Raw genomic sequence first — 14932 nt, forward strand, 5'->3', positions numbered from 1 at the left:
AGTGACAGTAAAGATAAATGGATATTTTAAAGAGGATTTCTTTTGTATGAAGGCCATAAAAATTATATTTTAGTTTTACAAAAACTTTTACCTTTCTTCAATATGAAATTTTGGATTTCTATATAGTATTCTTGTGTATATGAATTTGTGGATTACATACAAAACTATAATAAGTTTCTTTTAATTTTCAACAAATGTGAATATATTTTTAAAACAGGAGCCCGCAAATCAAATCCCATTTTCCAAAGAGATTCTTTAAGCAACTGCCTGAAGAATTCGATTGGAGGAATGTCAGTGGAATTAATTATGTATCTCCGATTCGTAATCAAGGTAAGTATGTTGGCATTTAGTTAAAATTTATATGCTGTTTAAAGAACTTCGAAAAATAAGCCAGAAACTGGTATTTCAACACAGGATACAAGACAATTGAAAACGTATATTTTCAATAAAAATAATTCGAAAAATTTTCAATGCATCATAACTGGTAAGGATGATTTTAATTGAGTACTTACTGCTGAGCGATTTAAAGTAAAATCCTTACAGAAAATGTACACACGTAATTCTGTTTGTAGTTTTATCACATATCAATTACGAATGCATTTTTATATAGTTTGTACTAACTTTATATTGGTATTTATTTACATCACGCACCGCACCGCAAAGTACTTAATTATTATTTGCATGTATTTACAACTGCTTACTGTAATTAATATACATTAATATACATTAATTTTTAATTACGTGTTGTTAATATCGTTTAATTTTCTTCTGTTTTTAATAATCATCACTTTCTTCTCCTTGTGCTCTTGGTCTGATTTATTGAGATATTTTTATTTAAGTATAAAACTAAGTGACTGGAATCGTTGCTTTTTCCTCGTACTAAATAAAACAGTTAATGAAATTAACTTCATTCATTTATTTAATTTGATATGTTTTAATGTATTTTAATAGAATTTATATATACTACATATTAGAATGGATTTCACATTTAATGTTTATTTCTTGTTCTCATTTTCCTTCTTCTATATTCTTTACTTCCCCTTTAAAGTGTATACAACAAAAGATTCTTAACAGCAGAAACAATGTGAATTTTCATACGTGTGCAATGAACCCTATCTAAAGTACCACTCACGGTTTCAGATGATTTTGTTCTTTTGTGGAAGTGGTTAAAGCTAGAGAGAGATGACATTCAGTACTATTATTAATCTGATGCTAATCAATACTATTATTACTAGTCTCAGAAATTAGTCACTTTCGCAGATGACCAATTAAGAAGGTAGTCGCCACAAACGAAATAGGAATGTATACATACTGAAGTAGCAAATTAACTAAACCAAAGTTGATTCATCTTAGTCTTAAGTGTGAAGCGATAGTGTACCCATGGCTACTGATAAAGTTCATTTACACCACTGTATTTTATACGAATTTTAAACAAGGAAGAAATGCTACAGAAGCATCTGGAAATTTATTGAAAGTGTTTGGTGAAGGTGCAGTTTCTGACAGGACATCCAGAAGATGGTTTGAAAATTTTGAAACACGTGATTTCGACCTTTCTGATAAGCCATATTCTGGGCAGCCATCTTTGATCGAGGACGATGTTAAGACCATGTTCAAGCAAGATGCTTTTCTGACAACTTCGGAGATCTCAGAAAGACTTAATTGAGCTCGGAAAACCATTTCGGGCCATATTCAGAAGATAGGATTGGTAAGAATTGTAAGAATTGGAGGTTCCCTTCAGCCCACCTGGACACGAGTGTCCCCACAGCTCAAAAGAACATTGTTCCCGTCTCTTCACAAACGAGGACACCCAGCAACCCAGCCACCCCCAAACAACAAACAAAAATACTAAATACTCGTAAAAATAATTAAGCACATCTAACACAGAATTGTTAACAAACAAACAAAAAAAAAAAAAAAAAAAAAAAAAAAAAAAACTACAAACATAAATTTACTACGTAGAACACCACAGATATCTAAAACCTATTTTATAAATACGGAATTCAGTTTTAACAGAAGATTCCTACAAGCTCTCTATTTTCATCGATAAACTTCATTAGAGCAATGGTATACAGTGGCGTAGCGAGGGGGGGACAAGGGGGTGCATGATGCCCCGGGCGCTGCTCGTACAGGGGCGCCAAATGGTCTCCAAACAAGATTTTCCGGAAAATTTCAGTTTTAATTTTGATCGATTTCTGGAAAATATATTTAAAATTAATAACTATTGTAATTAATTATTTGTCTGATAAAATGTGTAATAAAATCTTTGCAGTACATCAACCAAAACGTTTTTCCTGACCACTTTATTTCTCCAAAGTAGATATATTTTTTTTAAACGAAATGCACGTATATGTTCCGCTTTTTATTTTAAAACGATTTCTCAAACATATCCACTTTCCAAAATCCGATTCCATAATCTGGAAATGACATTTTGGGAAAATCCTAACGCTTCCGCTACAATGGATTGCGTTTGACTCTCCTGTAAACGACTGATGGCCTTCCTGGCTACCGATTCAACTAAGTCATCTTGCTGAGACATCGTACATTCACTGCTACGAAGCATTCAATAATGAATGGCTATTTGGAAGTTGCAGCGCAATCCTAAATCAACAGATATCAGGCGTTCACCAAAAGTTTGAATAGGAGTTCCATTTGCTACATAAAGTTGTAACTTGGTAAGACGCTTTTGTTCGTGAAAATGTGGTGAAATGACAGAAACATCAGCCATGGTGTCTAGAAGAAACCTTAAGCACGAAATTCTCTTCTATGACGAAAAGGCGTGCAAGATTCCGGCCGCTGTCATATATGACTTCGAGCAACGGCCCTTCTCGTTTCCCTGGTCGTTATAACGACACACGGTGGGTGGCATTTGTTTGCCTTGTTTCCAAATTTGTGGTGGTAAAAAAAAAAATACCCGGAAGAGGGATTTCATAACGTTTCCTCAGTAGGCTACGACGTGTATTTCGACCACGTGATGTGGAGCGGTTGCGCGAAAATATTCAGCTTGACTGGCTACTAACTGAGCAACCTGTTTGAAAAAGTCATCAATTTGAGCCTGTAACGCCACAATACCTGACCCATTAGCCTGCACTGCGTGTATTTGCGCAGGAATGGCCAGCTTGGGAATTTTATCAGCGATTTCGGGAAGATTTTTAACTGGCTCGCTACTGGCCGCTAAAATGGTTTGCATGTTAGATGGGAGTCTATTCATCCATAATGTTTTAAGAATGTTATCCGTTAGGTTACCGGCGACTGAGTCTGACATTTTAGACAGCAATTGAGAAGGCCTTATATCACCCAACTGTAAATCGTGCAACAGCTGCTTGATTTTAACTGTCTCGGATTCTTCATAAACAGAAATTAATTTTTTTAAAGATGTGTATTTGTCCGTCGTCGGTGGATTCAAAATTATTTCACGAGCTGATTGAAGTACCTCTGATGCTAACACGGCGATCGCTGTATAAAATCGAGTTTCGTTGGCAGTAATGTGACTCAATTTAAACTGCGCATCCAATTGAATGAACCATAACGATGGATCTCGGCGACAAAAAGGTGGTGGCTTAACTGCCACTCGCGCTAATTGTGAAGCAGCATCGTTGTCAACCACTTTAGATCAATCAAATATGCACAGTAATAATATGTATAGAAAGATAATCAATATGTATATAGTGACACAGTTTCTTGGTACTTGAAATCAGAGAAACTGGCGGCTCAAATGCAGCAGACGATACATATATCCGCTGAAATTATGACAAAAATATGTTGACTCATTGGAATATGGCACAACGCTTGAAATCACATGTGAAATGTCTTATTTGAATCCCATCACACTGGGTAACTTACTGCTCTTCAGAATTTTGATATATAAACTCCATATTTGTGCAACATTGAAGGTTGCTATTCGTAATAAATACGGGTCACCAATTATGGTAGTACAATTTTTTGAGACTGATCGTTAAATAATTATAACAATTGAATAGAATAAATATTATTTTGTTTTTGATTGCTATGGGTTACCAGACTGGCAGAGTTGAGTTGTAGTAGGAAAGTTGCCACATATCTATTTATTTATCTATAATGTATATTAAACTTTTAACTGTTTAAAAACACTTATATAAATATGTAAAATAAATAACACCTTTTTAACTAATTCTAGATCATCGTATGTCTGATTTTTTCGCCGACACAGATGCATTTCCAAATTCAAGGATAATGTAGTTAGGTAGTGACTATTCTTAATATATTTTTGAGTATTTTATGGCAGATTCAGCATTTTATTATTATTTGCATTATTTTCTTATTACGAATATATTCTATACATTATATTACTGAAAGTGTTTTTTTGGGGGGGATGCCAAAAAAGTATTTTGCCCCGGGCGCCAGTTATGCTTGCTACGCCACTGATGGTATATGATTTAAAAAGTTTAAAATTAATGGCACATTAAAATCAGTAATTTTAAAAATCTGTCTAATAGGGGCTGTTAAACTACAATCAACCAAAAAATGCCTAGCATCACCATCAACCTGACAACTATTACATAGTTTATTTTCCTGCAGATTAAATCGGCTGAAATAGAACGGAAATCTACCATGTCCAGTTGAAACCTGTTCAACGTCAGTATTGTTCATACATTTCATTCTTTTCGTGATTTTAATTAGTTCAATAAATCCTTTGTTTTTAGGTGAAGAGAACCACTATATTTTCCATTTGTTAACGTAAAACTCTTTCATTCGTCGAATAGCAATTTTCTTCGAACCTGTTACTTAAATATCCATTGCATTAACATTTGAGACCGCCTGCTTGGCCAGGCTGTCGGCCCTTTCATTACCAATAAAGCCTATATAGGCTTTAAACCTATGTAGCTTAATATTTAAGTATGAACTCAAAATTTCTAAATGACTTTTAATTTCGACAATTAATGAATTGAAACTGTCTGAGCGGCAGAGCGCATGGAGAAGTGACAGGCAGTCAGTGTAAATATTAACAGACGTGGGCATAAACAAGGTATTTTAAATCCATAAGGCTTGTTTGAACACTTCACCTTCTACTTGGAAAACTGAATTATATGTATTCAACTTAAACATTCTGCAATCCACCTCAATTCTATAGTAAAAAACAACAAAGGCAGCTCCTACGTTCCCTCCGACTCCAAAACCATCTGTATAATTATCAAATATATCAACAGCTGGATTACTTTTATCAAAAGCAAAACCAAATCTATTGGAAGGATGTATTAAATTAATATTAAAATTTTCAAAAACATTCTTTGTAACCAAATAATGCTCACACAATTTCAACGCCATTCGTGCAGTTCTAAATAAAAAATTCTCATAATAAAAGGATAGGATTGGTGTGGACATTTTCAAGATGAGTGCTACATGAATAAATCAGAATAATTTGGATGATTGAGTTATCATATGCACATCTCTTCTTACTCGAAACAAAATCGAGCCCTTTTTGAATTGGATAATAACTGGGGATGAGAAGTGGATTACCTACGAAAACAACGTAAAGAAAAGGGCTTATTGTGAACCTGAAAAACATAGTCCCTCCACATCTAAACCAAATTTAACTCTGAATAAGGGAGATTGTTTGTGTGTATGGTGGGACAATCTAGGACCAATACATTATGAGCTTTTAAATCCGAACAAAAAGCTCAATTCGGAGAAGTAGTGTCAGCAACTGGATAATTTAAAGACAGCAGTTCAAGAAAAGAGGCCGGCAATGTTCAATAGGAATGATATCATACTGCATCATGATAATGCCAGGCCACATGCTGCTTTGGAGACTCGTCAAAAATTTGCAGAACTAAACTGGGAAATTCGGTTGCATCCACGAACTGTCCCCGGACTTAGCGACTTTCGACTATCACTTGTTCTTGTCCTTACAAAATTTTTTGAAGGACAAAAGATTCGAAAATGAAGAAGATATCAAACAAGCACTGGTTCAATTTTTTGCATCAAAAGATACAACATTTTTCAAAAATGTATATGTCTTTAGGTACCATTGTTTTATCACAATGCGAGATACATACATACATTTATGCAGGTTCTTCATTATTTAATTTCTTCAAATATAATACAGGGCGATAATATTTGGTGGCAACGATTTGAAAAGTGATACAGCCTTTTAAAGGTTTTGACGCAAAATGCCAAAACGAAATTAATAATCCTTCAGGGAAAAAAAAAATATCTCCAGCTCTTGAGGCTTTGTCTTGGGAATTCCAAAAATGCACTCATTTTAAAATTATTTTGCGATATTGCTGTTGAATAGAATTTTATCGTTTAATTACGAAGAACATGATATTTAATTAATAAAGGTAACAAAAAAAATTTAAAAAAAAAGTCCCTTTGGCCGTAAAGTAAAATCTGAAAGCTTTCAGATTTTATTTATTTATTGTGTTTTCAAAATTGATCTTTTCTCTTTTTTCCCTACCCTTCTTTTCTTATTTTTAGTTCTCTTTGCTTTATCTGTTAGCTTTTCCATACGTATATTTTATGTAATTATATTATATTTTATGTAAATGGATTCTTTTCTTCTTTTGCCTTCAGTGAAAAAAACCGATATATTGACAGCATTTAAAACAGTCTTAAGAGTTTCCCTAATTTTTGATTCAGGCAGTTCTGACTAGCCAAATTGCTAGCTTAGAAACATAGTTTCTTTCTTTCCTTTTTCTAAACCAGATGCTAAACGTCTGGTGAATCAAAATTTTCTGAAAGTTCGCAAGCACATTTTGCAAGTTAAAAAAATAATTGTGTTTAAAGGTCTAAAATTAAATTAAAAATAATTTAGATTTAAAAAATTGCATATGCTATAATAATTATGAAATATATTTCTCATTATACTCGGCAGGGATTGAGGCAGTTATTATCCAGAGATGTGAAGCTGAACTATTTGCTGATGATTTATTTATATGGAACTCTGGTCCAGATATTGGAGTGACTGAAAATGATATCAATGCTATAATTTCTGAAGTGGAAGTTTTTGCCACCCACCATAAAATACAATTTAACATTGTACATTGTTAAATTTACATTGTTAAATTGTAATTAAAATACAATTTAACATCTAAATGTTTTGTGGACCTTTTTATCACTAATTGAAAATTAGACTTTACTGAGTGAGGGAGGAAGGATTCACCTATTCTGAAAATTTTTTCTACATGCATGTCAATTATAAGACCCATTTTGGAATATGGTTCGAAGATCTACTACTGTGGTTCTCCCACCAAATTGGATAAACTTGAGCGTGCACAACTGAGTGCAGCCCGTCCAACTGCTGGCTGAAATAGCATTCTTCGAATGTGATATACAACCGTTATACAGGGTGATTATAATTAAAGCTGAGATTTCAAAACGCTCTATCTTTAAAAATACAGGTCAGAATGACTTCATATTTTACCAGAACAATCCTAAGGTAACGGAATTTTGTTTAGCGAAGGAAAAAAATAGTTCGAAATTTGTCGATAGATGACCTTGTCAGTGTTCAGAATGCTGTTGTGGATGTATTACCGAAAGGAAACAATAGACTCATAGGGTTTAGGACAATTTTATTAGCGAAAAGACCAGAATACGTATTTACAGAGAAAACAGCTATAGTGACAAGAGAAGCTTCACAGAACAAACACCTTACGGATGATCAATTCATAAGTTGTTTGATACGCTCTCCTTCTTGTTCCGCTGCTAATTTGAAGAGCAAAACTGGATGTTCCACGACAGATCGGAGGGTACTGATGCTATGAATATGGTGCCTGATACTTACCTTCAATTCGGCCAGTTTCACAATCCGCCCGCTGTAAACAACATTCTTCAGATATCCCCAAAGCCAAAAGTTACACAGGTTTAAGTCGAAAGAGCGTGGCGGCCACTCTGTTGGAAAATGGCAACTTATGATTCTATCATCTCCGAAATGAGCGATCAGCAGCTACTTCACAAGACTAGTGTGGAGGAGCTCTATCTTGCATGAATATTGTGCGATCCAAACATTGACGTTTTTGAAGTGCCGGAAGAACATGATTACGCAAAAGTGCTTCATACCGCTTGCCAGTTATAGCGCAGGTAACGGGACTCACAGGTGTGATCTCCTCGAAGAAAAACTGACTGACGGCAAACGCTACCGTTATTTTGCATCACTCAGTGAACTTTTATGAGTGAAGATATAATGGATTCTGTAACAATAGCTGTAACAGATTCTCGGCCGCTTATATCCTGCAATTTTGGGTATTTACAGAAATTTGTAAATTTAAATGAGCTTCGTCAGACCATGGAATGTCCCAAGGCCATTCATTATCCGCTTCCGTCTGGGCAAGAAATTGTAGTGCAAACGTTTCACGTGTTTCCAGGTCAGCAGATAGCAACTGCTGCACGTGGGTTATCTTATACAGATAACAGCGCAAGATGTTCCGCAGGACTTTACGCACTGTGCTGATAGGCATATCGAACATTCGGGCAGTTCCTGGTGCACTGCTGATTCTTGCATCATTGTTTGTCAGTTCTTGTAACTCTGTGGCTACATTTTCCCCTGCCGCCACCGAAACTGGTTTTCTTCATCTATCTCGTTTCACGTCAAATAAACCAGTCTCTTCGAATTTATCTATCATTTTCCGCAAGACGTATGTGGTCATTGGGCCGGATTTTATGTCTTTTAATGTCCGGAGCTTCCCCGATAGCTGTTTACGTAAAGTCACCAATCTGATAGGAATGCTTCACAAGGAGAGTACTATCCTTTTTCATCAGAGTCATGATGAAGCACTCAGGCAAAATGTTATGTGTGTCGTTAGAGTGATGTGCATTTTTATCTCAGCCATATCTTCAGTGCGCATATTACATCTCAGTAATTTGCATACCGACAGCAATGTGAACCCTGACAGCACCCTCTATCGGCATAGTTTGAAACTATTTTTTCCTTCTCCAAACAAAATTCCATTGCCTCATGATTGTTCTAGTCAAATATTAAGGCATTATGACAAGTAGTTTTAAAGCTAGAGCGTTTTGAAATCGCAACTTTAATTATAATCACCCTGCATTTGAGACGCGAAACTAAAGTGTGAAAATACTGACGGTTCTGAGTACAAAAATCTATACAGTTAGTGTACTCATAACTCGATACTTCTTCATGATTGGGTTTTTAAACAAAGATTAATAAGAGACAGCCCTTTTCTTTGGCTTATTTCATGGGTTTAATAGAGACAACTTCTGAGAGATACTCACTGAAACTTACTATTAACCCATGGAAATCATTTTCTGGAGACTCTTTTCACGCAGACTTAAAACTCTTATATCAACAAAAAACGGATTTACCATATTATTTTCGGCAGATTCCATTGGATACTTTAAATGGCCTTCCCTCTAATGCCCTTTAGAATTTCACTGACAGCAGTAAAAATGAATACGGGAATTGCAGTAGTGGAATCTTCATTAGAAAACCTATTAATAACTTTAATATTAAGACTAGAAACCCTGATCAATATTCCGTTTCTCATCTAAGCTTATACAACTGAGGAGGGCCTTAAGGTTGCATACACTTGCACTGCCTATAAAAATATCTGGATTTTGTTTGACAGGGGCAGTTATATCCAGCATCTGCAAAACTGGCCTCGTTTTGGTGCTAAGACTTCACTATCTATTTTGGGTTTGCTGCAAAACTCTCTTTCCATCCTAATGTACATCTACAACGGATTCCTTTACATGCTGGCCTCGACGGTAATGAAATGGCTGATGCCCTAGCTAAGAAAGGTACTTTAATGACTCTGACCTCTGGCACTCTTACCGTTTTGGAGATCTGCTTGAGAGTCAAATCTACTGTTGCCTCTTCCTAGCATTCTCCTCCGACTCATGACTTGCACTTTGGCAGGCAGCCGGGAGGTGCTATTTCTTTTGGCGGTAATCGGACTCAGCAGACTGCCTTGTCAAGACTCCTAAGTAGACCCCTGAAATGCCTTAGATTTGTTCGGGTAAATAACATCCACCCACATCTGTAGGAAATATAATATTGATCATTTCACACCTGAACATCTTCTAATCTGTTTGGGATTTGTAAAAAAGAATCATTTGAAAACGCCTACTTTCGTTATCGATTTATTGACTGTTCTTGGACTCATGAATCTGGTCTGGTTCTTGGACTCATGGATCTGGTCTAGTCTAATGGTCTAGTCCAGCTAGGATATGTAACAACAACATAACGCTTGATTTAGCTGTTATTTTTGTTCACATCTGCGTTTGGTATTTTAAATAATTTTTACATGAGTAAAATCAACATTCTTTTGATAAAGTTCTTTTTTATGCTCTTATTTTTGAATTGCAACAAAATATTTTAATATTTTGGTTTCCTTGGAGAATATTCTTAAATGGTTAATCTTTAAACTTAAGTTTTATCGCATTGCAGCATTATTTGTATATCTTTCAATATTTTCATATCACTTAATTTAATGGTGTAAAGTTTTTATTCGGCGTTTATTTCTGTAGCTAATTGTGGAAGTTGCTATGCATTTGCATCAATGGGCATGCTCGAATCCCGCTTAAGAATTGCTACAAACAACAAAGTTCAAGTTGTATTTTCTCCACAAGAAATCGTCAGTTGTTCAGAATATTCTCAAGGTAATTTTTTTTCTTTTTATTGTCGAAAATAATATTAATTGAATTTTATGGAATTGTAAATGACATTTTTATATTTTTCTTGCGCTATCACATAAGCTGAAGTCCCTTCCTGCATGTGTATGTGCGTATGTGTATGACTGTGTGTGTGTGTATATACATACCGCATTTGACGGCATATAAGACGCACTGGCATATAAGACGCACCCTTATTTAGACGGCCACACACAAAAAAATAAAGTTTCAATAGCGTGGTTTCTTTTAGTTCTCACGTTTCGTAAAAGCCAAATAAACAATTATTGAATGCAATTACCTTCACGTATAAGACGCAGGTAACTTTTTTGAGACCAAATTTAAGAAAAAAAGTGCGTCTTATATGCCGTCAAATACGGTATATATAGAGAGAGAAAGAAAAGGCTTGATTTCTTTGTTTCACTCTGTTGATCTTATATTATAAATCACATAAATTAGATCTGTTATAAACTATATTAGTTGCAAACATTATTAAATATAATAATGATATAAATTGCTCAGAAATGTACGTATTGCTCTGAAATTGCTCGGTTAATAAAGTAATCTATAGTTTCAATTTAAAAAAAAAGCTGAAAACGGTAGTATGACTATACTAAGCTGTAGGCGGTTCTAACATAAAAATAATTAAATATATATATATTGAAATTTATAACTCATAGAGCGTAACTAAAGCAAAATTGTAACTCGAAGCTCCTATGTTATTTGTTGAGATAAGGTATATTTCAGCTTTTGATAATTCATATTGTAGAGTCATTAGGTTAATTGGAAGCAGAAAAGATGAAATTTATGCAACCGCCTTCGCCAGGAATCGAACCAAGACCTCTGGAATACCGGCACAGCGTGCTATCGTTACACCATGAAGGCACGCTCGGAAAGTGGGAGAAATACCTTATAATATTAACGTACGCAATCGGATTTTTATTTAGAAAACTGCGTAGCATCTAACTAAACTTCATCTTAGTCGTACGGTTGCAAGAAAAGACTTTCAAAGCGGAAAAATACCCTATAAATTCTACCACTGGTGGTCCGTGAAGTAATTAAAGATTTTACTGCTCCCTAACATATTAAAGTTTTCAAATGTCGCATAAACGACCTGTGCACCATTTGCAGAGTGGCTCGTCAGTAGCCTAAACTGGTTAAAATCCTGTAACGTTTAGTAGCTCATTCCTGATTATCTAACAGAGGTTTTCATGAATTTTCTCATACGTTACATGGATACAAACCATTTTCTCTTAAAAAATTCTTTGTGAATGCATTCCTAAGGCACATAGCATTTCCTTTGGAAAAAAATATATTACGTACTCCATCATTAGGCTCTATACGGAAAAAGACGATTGCCCCTTGGAGGACTATTTGAGGGAAAATGAATCGTATATACGTTACACAAAGGGGATAACAATGCCCATACGGCCAGCGCGTTCTTTGAGATTCGAGCCCTGGACCGAACTATTAGCATTCAGCGGCTTTCACCATTCGACAGCTGGTGGGACATAGCTCTCAGTTCGGCAGAATTAATTAGCCAATCAGTCACCTGTTTGCTGCAGTGTATTGATGTTCGCTGATGGATAGTTTGATTAAATAGTTTCACTTCCTTCTCATTCATCAATAAAGTAATTCAGCCGGTAACGCAATAAAATTTATTTTCAAAATTATAAGTACAGATATAAAGGTAATAGAATATTGTACCAGCATTTAAAATGCTTCAAGAAAATTTGAAAGCATCTATTATGATGCATATTGATAATATCCATTTTGTCTTTGATTTATATTCAGTTTTCATATATATCTGCAAGAGTGTACCCAGAAAGGGGCCCGATATCCCCGGACCTCTGATTAGATTGGAAGCCTCAGAACGTTTTAAACAAATTTACCTAAACATAAGAATTTAAAAAAGGAAATGCTGAAAAGCGACCGGCATTGAAAATATTAAAGTTTACTGTGGAAATGAACTCCCAAAAATTAATCCCTAATTTATATTTGACACTAAAATTCTTCTTTGACAGAATGTATTTCTGTTACTTCTTGCGAGAGAAGCTTTTCAAAATTCAAGCTGTTTAAAGTTCGATCAATGAGCCGAATAAGGATTAAGTATGACAATCATATCGACTGAAAATGCAGAAGCTAAATAACTTTAATGAAGCTATAAAAACATTTTCAAAATTCAAAGCTCGCAAAAACAGTTTTAACATTTTTTATTGACTCAAAATCATCAAAAAAGGCAGATTAATAAGCTTTTTTAAATATAAGTTTATATGCTAGATGTAAGTTTAATCCTAAGATATTTTCTTCTCCAAATCATTTTAACTATTTAATTTTAATTAAATAAATGTTAATTGTATATTTATGTTGACATTTTGAATTTTGACCATTCCAATAAGGAGTCCACTAGGAAGATTTCCGCCCCGGCCCTCGATAGCGTAGTTTTGCCACCGCATATCTGGTAATATCTTTTGCCTATTTATTACCTTGTGTTTCTTATATATAGGTATCAAAATTTTTCAGGTTGTGAAGGTGGCTTCCCATACTTAATTGCTGGAAAATATGCTCAAGATTTCGGTGTTGTTCCAGATCAATGTGATCCGTATACCGGAGAAGATGATAAATGTGTGGAAAAGAAATGCAAGAGATTTTATGTAGCTGATTACAAATACGTTGGAGGATTTTATGGAGGGTAAGTTTGAAATATTTATTCAGGAAATATTAATGATTTATTCAAAATTCGTGATAATGGACTGCGGTTGCTCTCTTCCAGAGAGTTACATTAGCTATATTCTTTTCTTCATTCTTTCTTCTTCCAACTACTTTTTTTCATTACTTTGTAATTATTTGATTCTTCAACACTTTTAGTGTTGAAGAAGCTGAGTACTAAGATTACATTACTGAGATTTTATAGTTAGCTTCTTATAGCACATTTTATACCATTTACAGCTACGTGTCGCTAAATGATGAGTTAGGTTCTTGATAGAATGTCATAGATCTTTTTGGCTGCCAATTCTTGCAGCTGTTTGCAAGTCAAGTTTTGTGGTTTACAAAATTAAGCATTTAATTATTTTTAAAGATTTCCTAGCGATTAGTTTCAAAATTTCTTAATCCTTTTTATTGTGTGCTAATATTAGTATATTCTCAGAAACCATTTGTAAATTTTTATCAGCAACTGCGTTCTTTAATAGTATGCAGATGACTCTTTCTCAAAAGATACATAAACATTAACATTGCTTTCGCATTGTGGTTTAATATCACAGTTCATTGACACCATGATGAGTATTATAAGAAGTACTCATATTAGCAGAAGTCCCGGGAACTAAGGCCTTATTATTTATTTATTTCCTTATCGTTATTGTTAGTGTTAGTTTACCCTTCTAACTAATTAATGAAGGGAAAAAAACTCTTACTTTACTTACTTACTTGCTTACTTTTTCCCAATGGGTTCTGCCAGGACCACTGGTTGAATTGATCTCCTCTTCCCATCTCTAGCTGCAATCTTTGAAGGGAACAATCCATAAAATGATAAATACAATCTTTACACAAACATATTTTAATGAAGACGCAAAATGGGTTACAGAATATTTACATAATAAAAAGGGTAGGGTTTAAATTTGGCAAGACGTAGCGTGCAACTTCTCCATTCCAAGTTCTGGTGCGATCTCTGAGCGAGAGTTTATAGTTGGAGGTGACGTCACTCAGCCATCGGATCTCAGCAAGAGTTGAGCTGCAACATCCTCCGGCCCGGAAGGACAATTGCTGTAATTGTCCTTATTACACTCTAGCTCCGCTGGATATAGTAGTTGCACTGGTCTTTTAATCGTATGGCCATTGGGAAAGCGGACAGCACAGGCTTTCACCTTGCCATCTCTTCCAGGAAAGATTTCCATTATCATGCCCATCTTCCACATCAGCCTTGGAATTTTATCTTCATGCACTAATACAATAGTTCCTTTCTTCAAACAGGTTTCTGTTTTCGCCAGTTTGGAATGATGAGCAGATTTTAAATTCATCAAATAATCCTGTCTCCATTTTCTCCAGATTTTTTCTAGCAGTATTTGTTGAAGTCTAAATCGAAGTGTAAGATTCTCCTTTGTTGAAGTTAATTTAGAGCTTCCTTGCGGCAATGATAGTAACTGTCTTCCTATTAAGAAGTGACCAGGGGTCAAAGATTATGGTTCTCCTAGATCCAAGTATGTAAATGTTAAAGGTCTGAAGTTAAATATAGTGTGATACTTCTTTGGCAATTATGAAGCAACTCCAATGATGGAACACAGAAAAAACTTTATTTAGCACTCAAAATGGCGACATACAAAACAAGAAGAAA

General features: G+C 34.8%; 1 protein-coding gene across 3 annotated transcripts in view; it reads left to right on the forward strand.

Moving 5' to 3' along the window:
* LOC118181607 (dipeptidyl peptidase 1-like) overlaps positions 1–14932 on the forward strand; it is a 52329-nt gene that overhangs the window by 23874 nt on the left and 13523 nt on the right. For all 3 annotated transcript variants that reach the window (XM_035350765.2, XM_035350763.2, XM_035350762.2), the window contains exons 4-6: positions 218–330; positions 10462–10593; positions 13126–13294. In XM_035350765.2, the coding sequence (XP_035206656.1) occupies positions 218–330; positions 10462–10593; positions 13126–13294 (414 nt within the window). The remainder of the gene's footprint in view (positions 1–217; positions 331–10461; positions 10594–13125; positions 13295–14932) is intronic.

The sequence above is a fragment of the Stegodyphus dumicola genome, chromosome 1, assembly GCF_044657685.1.
Source record: "Stegodyphus dumicola isolate Sdum_Otavi_A_Nest chromosome 1, ASM4465768v1".
NCBI lineage: Eukaryota > Metazoa > Arthropoda > Arachnida > Araneae > Eresidae > Stegodyphus > Stegodyphus dumicola.